At 47.1% G+C, this 18914-nt stretch overlaps 1 protein-coding gene across 1 annotated transcript in view; it reads right to left on the bottom strand.

Moving 5' to 3' along the window:
- LOC138259173 (probable carboxypeptidase X1) overlaps positions 1-18914 on the bottom strand; it is a 267238-nt gene that overhangs the window by 143723 nt on the left and 104601 nt on the right. Inside the window, exons 4-5 of the mRNA XM_069206773.1 lie at positions 18526-18665; positions 131-215 (exon numbers count right to left, since the gene is read on the bottom strand). Of these exons, the coding sequence (XP_069062874.1) occupies positions 131-215; positions 18526-18665 (225 nt within the window). The remainder of the gene's footprint in view (positions 1-130; positions 216-18525; positions 18666-18914) is intronic.

Here is an 18914-nt window from a genome sequence, read left to right as displayed (position 1 = left end):
GCAAAATCTACTCTTGAGGCATATAAGCTTAAAAAGAGTCTAATTTGGGATATTAAATTAATTACCATACTCTGGACTTGGCAAGAAAATAGCATCTTCCAGAAAGTAGCCACTAGACCAGTAAACTCACCACTTCCTCTGTCCCATTCTTACATGTGGTCCAGACATGTGTATCATTGCTGACTTGGACTTTGTAGGAAGTCACCCAGTCATCTCTGTGGAAAAAAACACAATAAGGAAGGCTTTAAAAACCTGAAATAAATGTCAAGATATCTTACAATTTCAGATGAGCAGAATAACATTAGAGTGAAATTACAAACTTCTACTTGACTTGCTCACCATGATTCATCAGCATCTTTTATAAACTTGTTCTGATCCCCGCCACCATGCATCTCCTCTCATTGTGTATGACCATTTCTGTGAAGAACTAACTTCATTGGTTCATATATGGAGCTGTCTTCAACTGGAGGGTGTATGTTACCATCAAGAGTAAAGCCATTACAGAGATGGCTACAATGGCAACCATTTTGAATATGGTATTTTTATAGGGCATAAACATATACATATGATAATTGTTTGCCATTAATGTTAGATTGAAATGCTTTTGAAACATTAATTTCAAAAGACAATAACTTTGGGACTAAAAACACACTTAATAGAGTTTTACGTCCTTGCAAAATGTCTGCTAAGTTACCATTGGATGTATGTTTCTCTGTTCACGGGCCAACAAACTTGGCCCTTCCTCTATTTCTCTGTTTATAACCAAATGTATATATAAATGTATAACCAGTCGCATAGTCCACCATCATGTCTAATCAATTGCACAAGAAGGAGCAGATGCCTGGAGTACAGATAGAGTTAGTTAGAAAGGAAACTCACTCATGGAAAATGTTTTCATGCTGACCCTATTGTGTACTCAGGTGAGCGGCCTGAGTGAGCCTTAGGGCCTTGTTACCCGTTTTGTTGTTTGGAGGGATCACCTAGTAGCCCACATGACTATAGCCTTGTTTATGGTTACAATCTGTGTCAAACATCTCTCGTCGTTTAGGTGGTTCTGAAGCCTGAATATTGCAACCAACCTCTGGATAGCAGTCATGCTGTCTAAATACCTAACACTAATATTAATTAACATAGAAGTGCATCACCACCCTTTTCACTTGCGTCTTTTGTGCAGCTGCAAGGGCCTTCACATCTACCTGGAGAATAAGGTATTCTGGGACACATAAAGGAAAGAGCTGGTATTCTTAGACACATACAGGGAAGAGCTGGTATTCTCAGACACATAAAGGGAAGAGCTGGAATTCTCTGACCCATAAAAGGAAGGGGTGGAATTTACAGACACATAAAGGGAAAATCTGGTATTCTTGGACTAATAAAGGGGATGCTGGTATTCTCGGACTCAGAAAAGGAAGAGTTGGTATTCGCGAACCCATAAAAGGAAGAGCTGGAATTCCCTGACACATAAAGGGAAGATCTGGTATTCTCAGACTCATACAGGGAAGAGCTGGTATTCTCAGACACATAAAGGGAAGATCTGGTATTCTCAGACTCATAAAGAGAAGAGCTGGTATTCTCAGACACATAAAGGTAAGATCTGGTATTCTCAGACTCATAAAGGGAAGAGCTGGTATTCTCAGACAAATAAAGGGAAGAGCTGGTATTCTCAGACTCATAAAGGGAAGAGCTGGTATTCTCAGACACATAAAGGGAAGATCTGGTATCCTCAGACACATAAAGGGAAGATCTGGTATTCTCAGACTTAGTACTCATAAAGGGAAGAGCTGGCATTCTCAGACACATAAGGGAAAAGCTGGTATTCTCAGACTCATAAAGGGAAGAGCTGGTATTCTCAGACTCATAAAGGGAAGAGCTGGTATTCTCGGACACATAAAGGGAAGATCTGGCATTCTCAGACACATAAAGGGAAGAGCTGGTATTCTCAGACTCATAAAGGGAAGAGCTGGTATTCTCAGACACATAAGGGAAGGGGCTGGAATTCTCAGACACATTAAGGGAAGGGCTGCAGTTCTCAGACACATAAAGGGAAGAGCTGGTATTGATAAAGAGTTGGTGACTGAAGTGATGAAATCCTTGTCAATAGCAAGAATGCCTCTGACCTCAGTATGCGCTTGATGGGTGCCCCATGAGCTGATACTCACCAAGTCACATTGTTAGAACCTACATCCTTGGTTGCGTTTTAGAGTCTGACCACAAGCTAACCCTACTATTTGCTCCCCATCGCCCAGCATGGAGCAAAGGATGGAGATTCTAGACGTTGGTTTTCATGTAACATACAATTTTGTCCCTGAAAATCCATGTCTGCTATCACAATGCACAAGGGAAGTTACCAGGTGTGTTTCTTTTTTTGAAAATTATTTGTAAACTACTTCTCTCGTTTTCACTTTCTTTCTCAATGTCTACCTCTTCTTTTTCTGGTCTTTCCGTTTTTCTCATTCAATCCTTTTCCTCTCCTTGCCTGCCTTCATTTGCTTTTATTTTCTCTATCCCTCTCGTTTTCTTTCTTTCCTTGACGTTTCCTGCCTCCTTTTCTTTTCATCCCTCTGCCCGTATAACACACCATATACCACTCCTTTGTGGTTTATGAGTGCCTCCACTGTATTACTCCTCTGTCACTCCAGTGTGGACTCCAAATAACACTCCTTTGTGGTTTATCAGTGCCTCCACTGTCCTGCTCCTCTGTCACTCCAGTGTGGACTCCAAATAACACTACTTGGTGGTTTATCAGTGCCTCCACTGTCCTGCTCCTCTGTCACTCCAGTGTGGACTCCAAATAACACTACTTGGTGGTTTATCAGTGCCTCCACTGTCTTGCTCTTCTGTCACTCCAGTGTGGACTCCGAATAACATTCCTTGGTGGATTATCAGTGCCTCCACTGTCCTGCTCCTCTGTCACTCCAGTGTGGACTCCAAATAACACTGCTTGGTGGTTTATCAGTGCCTCCATTGTATTACTACTCTGTCCCTCCAGTGTGGACTCCAAATAACACTCCTTGGTGGATTATCAGTGCCTCCACTGTCCTGCTCCTCTGTCACTCCAGTGTGGACTCCAAATAACACTGCTTGGTGGTTTATCAGTGCCTCCACTGTATTACTCCTCCGTGCCTTCAGTGTGGACTCCAAATAACACTGCTTTGTGGTTTATCAGTGCCTCCACTGTATTGCTCCTCTGTCACTCCAGTGTGGACTCCAAATAACACTCCTTGGTGGTTTATCAGTGCCTCCACTGTATTACTCCTCTGTCCCTCCAGTGTGGACTCCAAATAAAACTGCTTGGTGGATTATCAGTTCCTGCAATTGGTTTCTCCTCTGTCACTACAGGGTGCACTCCATATAACACACCGTACAACACTCTTGGTGGTTTATCAGTGCCTCCACTGGGTTGCTGCTCTGTCACTCCAGCGTGGACTCCATATAACACTCCTCAATCAATCAATCCAGCAGGATTCATAAAGCACGGTTAATCACCCAATACGGTATCCAGGTGCTTGCAGGTCCTGGAGGCTTATTCGAACAGCCAGATCTTGGAGGCCATTTGGAATTCCAGAAGTGAGGTGATAGTCTGGAGGTGGGTGGCGAGGCTGTTCCAGGTTTTTGCTGTGATGTGAGAGAAGGAGCTCCATCCACTTCTGCTTCGGTAGATGCGGGGAGTGTGGGCAAAAGAAAGGGAGGCAAAGCGCAGTCTTATCGATGGTTGGTGGAAGTTTCAGCGTTAGTTAATGTATGCGGGTCCTTGGTTGTGTAGAGCCTTGTGCATGTGGGTCAGCAGCTTGAATTGACATCTCTCTGTATGCGGAGTTAGTGCACTTGCCTGAGGTGGGGTGTGATGTGGGTTCATCGGGGAAGGCTGAGCAGGAAGCTGGCTGCGGCGTTCTGTATGCTCTGAAGTCTCTGTAGGAGGTGTGAGGCGATTCCTATCTAGAGGGTGTTGCTGTAGTCCAGTCAGCTGGTGATAAGGGCCTGTGTCACAGTGTGTCTCATGAGTAGGGGTACCCGCTTGAAGAATTTACATAGCACGCAAAAAGTGAGGAAGCAGGCCGAGGAGATGGCCTTGATCTGTGATTTCATGGTGAGCTTGTTGTCAGTGATGATTCTGCGGTCTCTGGCATGGCCACCACAAGGTGTTCCATGTGTTGCTGCTATTGCTAAAGATCAGTACTTACGTCATGTCTGTGTTCAGCCGAAAGCAGTTGTTCATCATCCAATCAGCAATGCTTGTCATGTGTAGGTGGAAGTTGGTTCATGTGGTGGAGGTGTCGTCGGTGAATGAGAGGATGAGTTGAGTGCCGTCTGCATAGGAAATTATATTGAAACCGTGGGATCTAACGATGTTGGCTAGCGTGTCATATACGCGTTGAAGAGCGTGGTCCTCTCCAATCAATCAATCAAGGATTTGTAGAGCGCAACTACTCACCTGTGAGGGTCTCTAGGTGCTGGAGGTGGGGGGGGGGGCTGAGGGTCGGTCGAAGAGACAGGTCTTGAGGTCTTTTCTGAACTGTGACGATCAATCAATCTGAGTATTTGTAAAGCGTGCTACTCACCCATGAGGGTCTCAAGGCGCTGAGGGTAGGGGGGTGCTGCTACTGCTCGAACAGCCATGTCTTGAGATGTCTGCTGAAGGTAAGTAGGTCCTGTGTCTGATGCAGGTGGGTGGGAAGAGTGTTTCACGTCTTGGTGGCGAGGTGAGAGAACGATCTGCCCCTGGCGGTCATTCTGTGGATTCGTGGGACGGTGGCGAGGGCAAGGTCGGCGGAGCAAAGCTGTCGGTTCAGGGTGTAGAAGGAGAGCCGTCTGTTGAGATATTCTGGTCCGGTGTTGTGCAGTGCCTTGTGAGCGTGTGTGAGGAGTTTCTCTTGTTGAATGGGAGCTAGTGTAGTCTCTCAGGTGGGCTGTGATGTGGCAGTGGCGGGGGATGTCCAGGATGAGACGTGCGGAGGTGATCTGTATGCGTTGCAGTCTTTTCTGGAGCTTGGCCGTGGTTCCTGCATGGGGGATTACCTGAGGTGGGTGGGGAGAGTGTTCCAGGTCTTGGCAGCGATGTGGGAGAAGGATCTTCCTCCGGCTGTGGTCTTCCGGATGCAAGTGACGTTGGCGAGGGCCTGGTCGGCGGGGCGGAGCGGAGCTGTCTGACGGGAGTGTAGAAGGAGAGTCTGTGGTTGAGGTAGGCCGGTCCAGTGTCGTGTAGGCCTTGTAAGCATGAGTCAGGAGCTTGAAGGTGATTCTATTGTCTTCAACACATATATGACACTGCAGATGATCTCCTTGGGTTCAGAGGTGAAAGGTCGGAGGTGAATGCTCTGGGTTCTTCCAGTGAGGAAGGAGGTGATCCATCCGAGCGTGCCCCCTTGGATGCCGATGTGGTGGAGTCTTTCGATTAGCATGTGGTGGGATACGGTGTTGAAGGCTCCCGAGAAGTCAAGGAGGATCACAGCGGCTGTTTCTCCTCAGTCGAGGAGGGTTCGGAGGTCGTCAGTGGCTGCGATAAGGGCAGTTTTGGTGCAATGATTGCTGCAGAAGCTGGACTGGGAGCCGTCGCATAGCTGGTTCTGCTCCAGGTATGTCATGAGTTGCTTGTTGATGATCTTTTGCAGTACCTTCACTGGGAATGGGAGCAGGGAGATTGGCCAGTAGTTTTTGGGTACTCTGGGGTTTTTTGAGTAGTGGTCTGACTATGGTGTGTTTCCAGGTTTCAGGAAATGTTGTGCTGGTGATAGAGGTGTGGAGCATGGTGGTGAGTTCCTGGCTGATCCTTTGGTGTCAGAGGTTGAAGATGTGATGCGGACATGGGTTTGTGGGAGCTCCAGAGTGGATGGGTTTCATCGTGGAGGTGATGTCCTGGGTGGACAGGATGTTCCAGGTGGTCAGTGTGTCGGTTACTCTGTTGATGTATTTGTTGAGGAAGTCCGTAGGTGTGGGTCTGAAGTTTCTGTATATGGTTACGATCTTGTCACGGAAGAAGTGGGTGGGGTTGTCGCACAGCTCCTGTGAGGTTGTTATGTTGTTTTCGTTGGCAGCTGGGTTGGAGAATTCTTTAACGAAGTTGAAAAGTTCCTCGGTGTTGTTTGTGCTGGTTTCGATGCATGCGGCAAGGGTTGTCTTCTTTGTTGCCCTCAGGAGGCAGTGGTAGAGGTTGAGGGAGGTCTTGAAGGCTGCTCAGTCAGAGGTGTCCTTGGTGATGCACCATCTTCTTTCCAGCTGTTTGCAGTCTTGTTTTGCTGTTCTCAGTTCTTGGTTGTACCAGATGGCCTTTTTGGAGGATTTTCTCTGGCTGTTGGCTTTTTGGTGGTTTATCAGTGCCTTCACTAGGTTGCTGTATTGTCATGTCAGCGTACACTCCATATAATACCCCTGGTTGTGTATCAGTGCCTCTATTGGATTGCTCATCTGTCACTCCGTGATGCACTCGATATAACACACCATATAACACTCCTTGGTGCCTCCACTGGGTTGCTCCTCTATTGCTCCACATAATACCACCTGAGTATTGTTTTTCCAATGGCTCCTCTGACGCTCTTGGGTGGGCTTCATATATCATAATGGGCCCACTGATGAAAAACAACTGTGGTTTCTACCTATGACCCTGCTCACCCCACAAACACAAGTGGTGTATATTCTCACATCCTGTGCGCCACCCAAGGGAATGTGCAGCAACATGTAGCACACTGTGCACCCACCAAGCTATCAAACCTCATGTAACTCATCCACTCGTCCCTTGTAGGTTAAACTACAAGCAACAGCCGCTCAACCATGCACTGCGAAGGGATCTCAGCAACCAGATGCAAATCAGAGGGCTTCACACTCTCACCATTGGTATAAAGTGTGCTATAAATAAATCAACCAGGCCATCCAGAAAAGTGCTTTGAGCCTCAGAGGATTATGGAAAGTGCTATATAACTACTGACACAATGCAGTGTCTAAGTGACAACTTCCTGCTGGCATGGACCAGTCCAACATCTGGAAGAAGCAGTCTCTTTTTCAGTACTTAATTTGTAATTAAATAAGTGCCAGGGGCGTTGCCAGAAGACCACTGCAGTTTGCACCACCCATTGCCAATGTCAGTGCCGCTTATGACTATTCAGACTGTTTATAAAATTAAAAATGTCAAATACCTGCTGTCCAAGCTAATCATCTAAGCCAGTGGTTCCCAACCTGAGGTCCCGGGACCCCTGGGGGTCCGTGAAGCCTTCTCAGGGGGTCCACGACTGCTTAGAAAATTTAAAAATGTTAACAAATATTGACAAATGAGGTCTCATGCTTCCAGTAATGACTCAGTGGGGGTCCCCGGATTCCAATGATGATTCAGTGGGGGTCCCTGGGTTCCATTAATGAGAAAGTGGGGGTCCACATAAGTCAAAAGGTTGGGAACCACTGTTCTAAGCCCTGGGTGGCAGGTATTAGTCATTTTTAATGTATATAGAGTTATTAAACAACTGTTGTTGTCTTCATCACAAAATCAGGCAAACAGCGCCACCGTGTGGCTGGCTGTCATAGCTGCCGGTGTTGGCAATTAAGTGCCGGTGACGAGCGCCCAAAACCACTGGCTCAAAATAAGCACTGCATGTCTTCTAAATCTTAAATAAGAAACATTTGTAATGCTTATTTTTTTATTTATCCTATCTCCCCAACTAAGTTAGCTCTTGGGTTTTCTGGTCGCCTGTTAGACCTGCACAGCAGAACTTTCTCCCATCATTCCATTCCATCATTTACCTCAAGCCGCTTCTCCCCTTACCCAATTCATGTTTCCTTCCTTTCGCCTTCCCAGTAAATATCAGTTTCGGGGACCTCTCCAGGCAGGTTTGTTTTGTATTTTCAGCCCTATTGTGCAGGACGTTGGTATCATGTTTTCATGTCCTCTGCCCTTCATGTCGCCCTCTCACCCTCCAGGCTCCAGGGTCACATGGTCTCTGCTTTCCACTCTCAACAAAAAAAAAAAACTAATTTTCAAATGTTCATTTCCTCCCTGGACAAATTATAACCATCTGCTCGTAGTTTATTCTTTAGCTTTTTGTGGTTAATGGCAAAGGGCCAGTTAACACAATGTCTACAGCACTCTTGGCTCCTTTGTTTTCAAACCTGCCAGATTTAAGAAATGCACTCAGCACACATGCATGTAAGAGGTGCTTATATAGCACGTATCCCAGCACTGGGCACGGGGGCTGTATCTCCACATATAGGTGAAACGGCATGTGGGGTGATTAGCTTCAAGGGAATAGCCAGAAAATTAAAATACCCCCACTTTAGGGTGACCAGCGTCCAGGATTTGCCGGGACAGTCCCGGTTTTTCACCAGCTGCCCTGAGGGATTTCAGCAAATTTCACTCATGTCCCAGTTTTCAGGGAGGGTGACTGCAAAGAGAATGACACATGCAAAAAGTGGGGTTGCATGGTGAGCGAAAGAATTGATGGATTAAACCCAGATCTGTGACTGGCAGTGAATGTTTGATTAATTCCTCATTCCGTCCATCATTGGCGTTTCTTTGCAAAGAGAATGGGGCAGGTTTATTAAGGGTCCCAGAGCCAGACCACCCAGCAGTTTATCTGAAAGCAATGTAGTTACCAGATGGGATGTTTGGTTTAAAGCTTGGAGTTATCTACTCCGTAGGTGCCTTGTTTGTCTCTTTCTTTGATGATGAGCTCTGTCATTCTCTGCCCTTTAGATGGTGGACAATTGAAGTCCCTCTTTTATGTTTTATGAAGTGTCCCGGTTTTTAGTTTCCAAACTCTGATCACCTTACCCCACCTCGACCCAAAGCTAAGCAAATCTTCATGACCCTGCCCAGAGTAATTCTCGCCTTTACCATCCAAACATCTATCCGTTCGTCTTTTCATCCTTGAATCCACACGCTCTCCACATTCATATTTACATTCTATCATCCATTCATTCTTTCATCCATCAGCCTTTCACCTCTCTATCCATCCATTCATCCTTTCGCTGTTCCATCATACATCTACCCTCTCACTCATCCCTCCAACCTTTCACTTTATCCATCCACCCATCTCCCCATCCATCCTTTCCCTCACCCATCCATCCATCTTTTCACTCAGTTATTGACCTATATCTCCCAAGTTGCAGACAGAAGAGGCCCATAAAGAGCCCCCCCTCCCCCGCTGTGGCTGCTTAAGGGGGTTTTGGCGACGCCCCTGATTAGCTTTGGGGGTCCCCATCATGAGAGTGAAAAGTTTTTTTTGTTTGTTTTTTTAAACTTTCACCTTCTATGAAATGCTTTTGAACTTTATGAAGTTTATGAACGTTCTCGTTTTTCCACTTTCGGAGAAAAATTGTGAACTAAGTGACAATTGTATGTAGTGTTTTTCCTAATTCGAACACTACACAGTGGTTTTGCATATGATGTACTTGTCTGAAAACTGTTAGGCCCCGATTACAGATGAGGGATGAAAAGGATCCCTCCATGAACGCCTTTTTTCTGAGATTCTGTGATTTGCTGCAAACATCACAAACCGCGATTGTCCCAACAAAGCTGCCACAATTATCGGGAGTGGACACGCAGCGAACTCATGTGTAACTTAATGCACAAAACGCCAATTCTGATCGTCAATTCTCATTTTCCAGAACAGACCTTAAAACTTCCTCTGGACAAACTCTACCAGGGCAAGTAAGTTCTGTGGGTTAGTAGCCCATTGGGGCGAGTGTACCACTGACAGCGATACACACGAGAAGCAGCCCGGGCCCCCAGCCTGTGTGAGGCCACCAGTCTCTGTGAGAAGTGCAGCCCGTCCATCTTTGGAGGAAATTCCCCTGCTTCATTTAGAGGGAATCAATCAATCACGGATTTGTAGCGCGCACTACTCACCCGTGCGGGCCTCAAGGGGCTAGGGGGGGCGCTGCTACTGCTCGAACAGCTGAGTCTTGAGAATTCTCCTGAAGATAAGGAGGTTCTTGGTGTGACGCAGGTGGGTGGGAAGAGTGTTCCACGTTTTGGCGGCGAGGTGCGAGAATGATCTGCCACCGGTTGTAGTTCTGCAGATGCGTGGGACGGTTGCGATGGCGAAGTCAGCGAAGCGTAACTGTCGGGTCGGGTCGGGTGTAGGAGAGACGTCTGTTGAGGTATTCTGGTCCGGTGTTGTGCAGTGCTTTGTGAGCGTGGGTGAGGAGTTTGAAGGTGATTCTCTTGTTGACTGGGATCCACTGCAGCTCTCTCAGGTGGCCTGTGATGTGGCAGTGGTGGGGGATGTCTAGGATGAGGCGTGCGGAGGTGTTCTGGATGCGTTGCAGCCTCTTCTGGAGTTTGGTCGTGGTTCCTGTGTAGAGGGCATTGCTGCAGTCCAGTTTGCTGCTTACGAGGGCTTGGGTGACTGTTCTGATTTCCATGGGGATCCATTTGTAGATTTTTCGGAGCATGCGGAGGGTGTTGAAGCAGGAGGAGATGGCGTTGACTTGCTGGGTCATGGATAGTGAGGAGTCCAGGATAAATCCTAAGTTGCGTGCGTGGTCGGTGCGAGTCGGAGCTAATCCCAGTGTGGCAGGCCACAAGGATTCATCCCATGTGGAGGGGGTCGAGCCGAAGATGAGGACCTCAGTCTTTTCGGAATTCAGTCTGAGGCAGCTATTCTTCATCCATTTGTTCTTCATCCATTCGGCAAAGGCTCTCACCAGTAGGCGGCAAGGATGCCTCGGGCCCTGGGACAAGCAAGGAAAATGGCCTCTTGACTACTATTGGGGTACTAAAACACAGCAACTGTCAAGGTTTATTAGGTTTGGGCTCTGGGCAGTGCTTAATTTGAGCTGGTGGTTTCCAGTGATTACTGGGACTTACGACAGTCTGCCACATGGTGGACTGTCTATCTAATTTAGAAATGAATACACCACTGATATATTAATTTAACTGTCATTAAAAAGGACAAATACCTGTTGCCCAAGCCATCCTGGTAGTGTCGGGTGCTGCAAGAGTGTGAATCACCACCCTCGTAGGACTGCGATGGTTAGTTGTGTTGGCAGCAGTGTCAGGGGCAATGTGTGGTGCACGCTCCAGTGGCTGCTGGCGAGGGCCCTTCATTTTTTTGCAAATCAAGCACTGGCTCTGGGTTCAGGTGCCACTGCACCTGCTGTGCATGGATCCCACTCAAAGCTAACCCTAAATGTAAAAGCGAAAGTTCTCCCAAGTAAGAAGGTGGTCTGCGTGCCTGGAAGTGCTGTAGCTTTGGGGCACAATGAGGCAGTTCTGCCTGTCCCTCTTTACTCGTGAATCTTAACGATCAGGGCCGGCTTGTGGTATGGGTGAGCTGGGCCCAGGCCCAGGGCGCCAATCTTCAGGGGGTGAAAATAACGATCTGCAAAACAGCAAGACCCCTACTATCTTAACTCTAGTGAGTCTGCTACCCTCGGGGTCTAATTGGGGCTGTTTTAGCACCTTCAGCCTTCCATCTACCCCTCCCCCCACACGTCAACCACTTGTGTTCTCCCCAAAAAACAGCCTGGAACCAGTCTGACAGAGCTAAGTTGTGGGTGATTCAGGTGTGCTGGGAGAGATGTGAGCATGTGTGTCCAGAGGCAAGGGGTCATACTCCGTGGGTGGTCTCACACCCCCCACCTGTCTGCCCCCTTCTTTGGTGCCACCTTGTTGCTTTGTGCTGCGGACACCGGCTGTGACAGGCCTCTGGCGAGACTGCCTGCTGGGAGACGCCCCACAGTCCAGAGGAAAGTGTAACAACCAGAGTTCAGGGATAAAAACTCACACAGATAAGCAACCTTCCTGTACGGGCACTACAGCTACCAGCATTGTTAGATGCACATTATACATGTAAAAGTTATTTAGCAAAGAAAGCCCAGTATGTTAAATACAAAGCTTGAAGTATAATAACAGTGGTTAAATAACATTTAAAACTCAGGTCTCTCCCACCTAAAGCTAGCACTGGCACGCATGCTCATGTGGGAACCCTGAGCTCTCACCCCCCAGGGTGCTGCAGAGTGTCACGCATGTGCATGTGTGCACCCTGACCTCTTACCCCCAGCCTGCTGCAGAGTGTCACGCATGCGCATGTGTGCACCCTGAGCTCTCACCGCCCCAGGCTGCTGCAAATTGTCACTCATAGCATTTGGCCACCCTGAACTCGCATCCTTCAGGATGCTGCAGAGTGTCATGCATTCGCATGCATGTACCCTGAGCTTTCACCCCCCAGGCTGCTGCAGAGTGTCACGCATGTGCATGTGCGCACCCTGAGCTCTCACCCCCCAGGCTGCTGCAGAGTGTCACGCATGCGCAAGTGGGCACCCTGCGCTCTCTCCCCCCCAGGCTGCTGCAGTGTCACGCATGCACATCTGCGCACCCTAAGCTCTCATCCTTCAGGCTGCTGCTGAGTGTCACGCATGCGCATGCACGCACCCTGAACTCTCATCCTTCAGGCTGCTGCAGAGAGTCACGCATATGCGCACCCTGAGCTCTCACCCTTCCAGACTGCTGCAGAGTGTCACGCATGCGCATGTGGGCACCCTGAATTCTCACCCCCAGGCTGCTGCAGGGTGTCACGTATGCACATGTGGGCCCCCCAGGCTGCTGCAGAGTGGCACGCATCCACATGTTGGAACCATGAGCTCTCACCACCCAGGCTGCTGCAGAGTGTGATGCATTCGCATTGCACGCACCCTGAGCACTCACCCCCTAGGCTGCTGCAGAGTGTCACACATGCACATGTGTGCACCCTGAGCTCTCATCCTTCAGGCTGCTGCTGAGTGTCACGCATGCGGATGCACGCACCCTGAACTCTCATCCTTCAGGCTGCTGCAGAGTGTCTCGCATGCGCGTGTGCGCACCCTGAGCTCTCACCCCCCAGGCTGCTGCAGAGTGTCACGCATGCACATGTGGGCACCCCGAGCTCTCACCCCCAGGCTGCTGCTGGGTGTCACGCATGCGCATGTGGGCCCCCCCGGCTGCTGCAGAGTGGTACGCATCCACATGTTGGCACCCTGAGCTCTCACCCCCAGGCTGCTGCAGAGTGTGATGCATTCGCATGCACGCACCCTGAGCTCTCACCCCCCAGGCTGCTGCAGAGTGTGAGACATGTCTCACCACTTAGAGATGAGAAAAGCTGCCAGCAGAGGAGGAGGCTGCTCACACTACATGCCTGGGCTTCATTCCAAACTTCCATCAAGCATCATTGTAGTGGACAGAAAAAGCATATTATGCCTGGACGCCATAACAAAAATGCTGGCAATAGTGGTTTTATTTTTAGGAGTAAGGTACACTTTGTATGTTTTTTTTAAAATTAAGAGTATTATGTGCCTGAGAACTGAAAGGACGGCAGCGCATAACTAACACAGCTTGGCAGCTGAGGGTACAAATAAACAAACATAAAAAGGGTATATGTAAAATAGACTGCATTCGTAGTTCACCATGCGATGAAACATACTTCTGCGCATAAGCGAGAAAAGGTGCAACCGGAGCTGTGTAGGGTACTAGCTCTGTAGGACATTAGATTTGTAAGCTGAATGAGCTGTGCACAGTGTGAGCTGAGCAGGATATTGTCTGTGAAACTGATAAGAATCATGCAGGGTCCATGTTGTGCAAAATAAGAGCTGTGCAAGGGACATAATTGGTAAAAGGTGCAAAGGGAGCTGTGCAGGGTACGAGCTGTGTAGGATATTAGCTTTGTAAACTGAATGAGCTGTGCACAGTGTCAGCTGAACAGGATATTGCCTGTGAAACTGATATGAATCATACAGGGTGCATGCTGAGCAAAAAAAGAGCTGTGCAAGGGACATAAGCGCTAAAAGATGCAACCGGAGCTGTGTAGGGTACTAGCTCTGTAGGACATTAGATTTGTAAACTGAATGAGATTTGCACAGTATGACTGGAGCAGGATACTGTCTGTGAAACTGCTAAGAATCATACAGGGTGCATACTGTGCAAAATAAGAGCTGTGCAGCGTACGACTTGTGAAGGACATTAACTTTGTAAACTCAATGAGCTGTGCACAGTGTGAGCTGAGCAGGATATTGTCTGTGAACCTCATAAGAATCATATAGGGTGCATGTTGTGCAAAATAAGAGCTGTGCAAGGGACATAAGCGAGAAAAGGTGCAACCGGAGCTGTGTAGGGTACGAGCTGTGTAGGGCATTAGATTTGTAAGCTGAATGAGCGGCGCACAGTGTGAGCCGAACAGGATATTGTCTGTGAAACTGATACGAATCACACAGGGTGCATGCTGAGCAAAATAAGAGCTGTGTAAGGGACATAAGGGGGAAAAGATGCAACTACAGCTGGGCAGGGTACGACCTGTTAAGGACATCATCTTTGTAAACTCAATGAGCTGTGCACAGTGTGAAAGGATGGCAGCGCATGAGTAAAACAGCTTAGCAGCTGAGGGTACAAATAAACAAACATAAAAAGGGTATATGTAAAATAGACTGCATTCGTAGTACACCATGCGTTGAAACATACTTCTGGTACTAGCGCTGTAGGACATTAGATTTGTACGCTGAATGAGCTGTGATATCCCTACTCTGATCTTAACCTCAGGCCTTTCTGATCATCTGCCGGTAGGTTCAAATGCAGACCAAGTTAGGGGGTGCATAAAATGAATTTCTTCTGACATCTGTAGATACTCTTGGTTTTAGACCTGGCATCTTTGGCGTGGTTTCTGCTTACTTTTTTTACTTCTGACCTCCTGTTTTTCTGATTTCATTGTTCGCTGGCTTTAGGACTCTAGGCACTTTACCACTGCTGACTACTGATTAAATGCATGTGCTCTCTGCTTTAAATATGGAAAAATTGGCTTAACCACAATTGGCATATTTAATTTACTAATACGTCCCTAGTAAAGTTCACTACTTGTACCTATGGCCTATATATTAACTGCTACTAGTGAGCTTGCAGCACTAATTGTGCCACTCACTTCAGTAGTAGCCCTTTAAACAACTCATGCCTGTCACTGCAGAGCCTATGCATGTAGTTTAAACTGCTGTCGACCTGGGAAGTTTTCCCTCTTCAACACACTTTGAAGGGGTGAGAGGGAATTCCTGTCCGACCTCCTGTAACCAAAGTTATCTCACAAAAAGGACAAGGAGTATAGTCAAGGACAATACCCGACTGATTCACAAATAAACACTGCTTATGAACAAACGGCCCTCACCCACAAATTGTGGCATGCTTCATCATAGGGCCCTGCTAACACACTCCAAATAAAAAAATCCCCTTTCGAGTAGAGCAGTAAGGGTGGGGGAACATATAAACACAATGGACAAGACCAACAATTATGGCACAGGGACTGAAGACGAACAACAGAAACGATATATATATATAAAACTGACTCAGGCTGACCATTCATCCTATATTTTATTCCGGTACAGCCAGGGCAGGATTAAAATATAATTGGTGGTGTTTTAGGCGTTAGTAACCTGTACACCCCAATCGCTGAAGAGGGTCAACATGTTTCGGCCTGTTTCTAATGCCAGCTTGGGTCAAACGGCCTTCGTCAGGACCTTAGCCCTGTCCCTGTATTATAAGACAAACCCCTACCTGTCCTTATGTCAGGAGGCTAGTTAATTCGTGCCACAAGATACTCTGTCATTTGTCAGCACACTCAGAATTCTGTGGGGAAAAAAATAATAAGATTACAATCCACAAATCAGTGGAATATGGTATCCTATAGTAGTCCCCAAAATTACACCCTATATGTGTAAGAAAGAGATAATTTCTCTTGTGCTTAAAAATTCCCTAAGTATAGTGCAGCTGGCATTAGAAACAGGCCGAAACATGTTGACCCTCTTCAGCGATTGGGGTGTACAGGTTACTAACGCCTAAAACACCACCAATTATATTTTAATCGTGCCCTGGCTGTACCGGAATAAAATATAGGACGAATGGTCAGCCTGAGTCAGTTTTATATATATATCGTTTCGGTTGTTCGTCTTCGGTCCCTGTGCCATAATTGTTGGTCTTGTCCATTGTGTTTATATGTTCCCCCACCCTTACGACTCCACTCCAAAGGGGATTTATTTATTTGGAGTGTGTTAGCAGGGCCCTATGATGAAGCATGCCACAATTTGTGGGTTAGGGATGTTTTTTCATAAGTAGTGTTTATTTGTGAATCAGTCGGGTATTGTCCTTGACTATATTCCTTGTCCTTTTTGTGGAATAAGTTTTCCCTCTTGCCAGGCCCAAACCGTCCTTTTTAATGCATATAAGTCACGCCTAAGGTAGGCCCTGGACAGCCCAAGGGCAGGGTGCAGTGTATTTAAAAAGTAGGACGTGTACTTTTTAATTTTTCATGTCCTGGTAGAGAAAAACACTTCAATTTGCTTTTCACTACTGGAAGGTCTATCTCTTCCATAGGTCAACATTGGGATTACCTTATTACATTTTATAAGTGTAATTTCCAATTGGGAAGTGATGGGACCCCCAAGTTTCATGTCTCTAGGATCACAATTTAAAACTCTTACTTATGGTAAAGTCACATTTTAAATTGTAATTCAGAAAATGGCACTTATAGAATGTTGGCATTTTCATACTTAAGCCATTTGGTGACTTCTGCCTGTCTCTGAATACACGTCCGGGGTAGGGGCCGCTCGACTTTGTGCATTCCCTCCAGATAGCCACACCCAACGGGATCTTAGGTATGACTGCTGGGTCATCAACATCCTTATGTGCCACCCTGGGAAGGATGGGAGGGATGAGATGACACTTATACCCGAAAGGCCTGGGTCGTTCCTACACAAAGGGGTGCTTAAACCCCTGTAATGAGTCTGGAGCCAGGGCAGAGGGACAGGGACTCTGTGCACTTCAAAGGCCTCTCTTTGGAGCCTCCCTCACTTCAAAGGCAGAACTGGATATACGTACTGGACCCCTGACACCACCAACTCAGTACACTTCTGGACCTGTGGATACTCTGCCAGGAAGAAGGACCGATGTGCTGATGAAAGGACTGTTGATGGGAAACCATTACCTAATACCTGCATCCAAGGCAGCGAGGACATGCACACACGACTTTAGGATCAGTGCTATGCCATATGATGTATTTAAAGTGGGGCACCACATCAAGGCACATCGGTGTTTGCGTACTTGGTGCAGGTTCTTCTCAGAGATCAGACATTATGGGAGCCATAGGCTGTGAGGGCATCGTTGCTTTTCAGCTGTGTCCTTTAGGCTATAGGGGATACATAAATGCAAGGAGAGGTCTAGTCTCTTCAAAGCTGTCTAAGGTGTTGAGGTTCAACGCAAGGCTGCGACCAGAAACGAACACTGCCTGCTGCGGCTTAATCACCCCAGGCAAAAACTACGCTAATCTATTAGATAGAATTTTGGCATACAGCTTAGTGTCCACATTTAGCCTGTATGAAGAGCACTGTTGTGGCGGCTTACCCCGTTTAAGAAAAGTGATAATTAATGCTTCTCTCATTGATTCAGGCATCAATTTGTCACTGGCCATTTCTCCAAACAGGGTGACTGAGTGTGGAATTAATAAGTCCAGATAGGCCTCATAAAAGGCTACTGTGAACCCATCCGAGCCCGGGGCCTTACCGGCCACCATTTCTTTGAGGGCCTTGCGTACCTCTGCCCGGCTGAAATGGAGCCATTAAGAGTCCCCTGTCGGCATTGGTCAGCCAAGGCATGGGAACATGCTCCAGATAGTCCGTACTAGAGGATTCATCATAAGTAATTTTGGATGAGCACAGCTCTGGGTAATAATTGCGTAAACTGTTCACAGCGCACAGAGGGTCACAGACCGATCGTCCCTCCTCATCCTGAACTTCTAAAATGACATCAAGCTTACTGTTGGACCATAAAAATGCTGCCTTTTATTTATTCAATCTCAGAATATTGAAATATACCCCTATCGGTCCCTCTTGTCCCCACAGGGACAAATCTCTGTGTACAATCAGATCTGCCTTTTATGCAACTCCAGTTATTTAGGACCCAAAAAGAATATTCACAAAACACAAGCTATAGAGAATGCTGCGGTGAGGCTAATAATTCATCTGCAAACACATGAAAGAGTCTCATCCCACCCTGATTAACTCTACCTGTTACTAGTTCAGAAACCTATCAGGCTCAAAGTTGCTCGTATGGCCCATCAGACCTACCAAGTCTGTAATAACATCAGCCCTTCCTTTCTGAATAAAAGGCTCTCCCTACTCACACTTTGAAATCTCAGACCCAAGGATTATGTGTCCTGCAAAAGTACAGGAATAAATGATGGGGGTGCACAGGCTTTAGGATTCTGCAGACTGCACCCACTCTTTTCAGGTTTAGGAAGAAGTTGAAAACCTTGCCCTGTACACAATAATTAAAGATAGTTAAGAGAGGGCTTCTCACATCATCTTTGAATCAGGTTTTCATAATTTAGAGATGACCCTCTTAGGCGGACATGAGGGTCCTTGAGAGTGGTAAAGCTCTTCTAAGCACATACGTATAAACTATCATAAATGTTGTGTAGCCCAGTTCAAGCCATTAATCTATATCATGGTCTAGGACACTTCACTAAGTGGGATACCTAATGGTAACACTTACAGTAAGCATTTACTGTGGTGGCATCCTTATTGTGTACAACTTACGTCCATATGGAATTCTTTCCCTGGGTGATGACGCCGGTGAATAGCGTTAGCCTTCTAGCATCAATTTCAAGCCACTGGTTTTTGTTCTTGTCTTCGGCACACCATGCTCCATCGTAGAAATCGTCATCGTAGATACCAGACTAGAAGAGAGCAATCAGAGCACACAATGCGTCAGGTCAATGAGCATCAGACACAAGGCTTGTGATCGAGCCCTGGATCTTCATCTGGTCAAAGGAGAACCAGGGTTGGATTGCCAAAAGGGTGCCACCCCTCGGTTTGCGCTGGTGACACCCTCTTGAGGTTCGCCTTGTTTACTCCAGGACAGGGTGTTCGATCTGCGAGAGAAGATGCACCCTTCGTTGGTTGCAAGTGCTGAGGGCAGTACGGCC

The sequence above is a fragment of the Pleurodeles waltl genome, chromosome 1_1, assembly GCF_031143425.1.
Source record: "Pleurodeles waltl isolate 20211129_DDA chromosome 1_1, aPleWal1.hap1.20221129, whole genome shotgun sequence".
Taxonomy (NCBI): domain Eukaryota; kingdom Metazoa; phylum Chordata; class Amphibia; order Caudata; family Salamandridae; genus Pleurodeles; species Pleurodeles waltl.
Note: the sequence above shows the minus strand (reverse complement) of the source record. Positions and strands in the feature narration are given on the sequence as shown.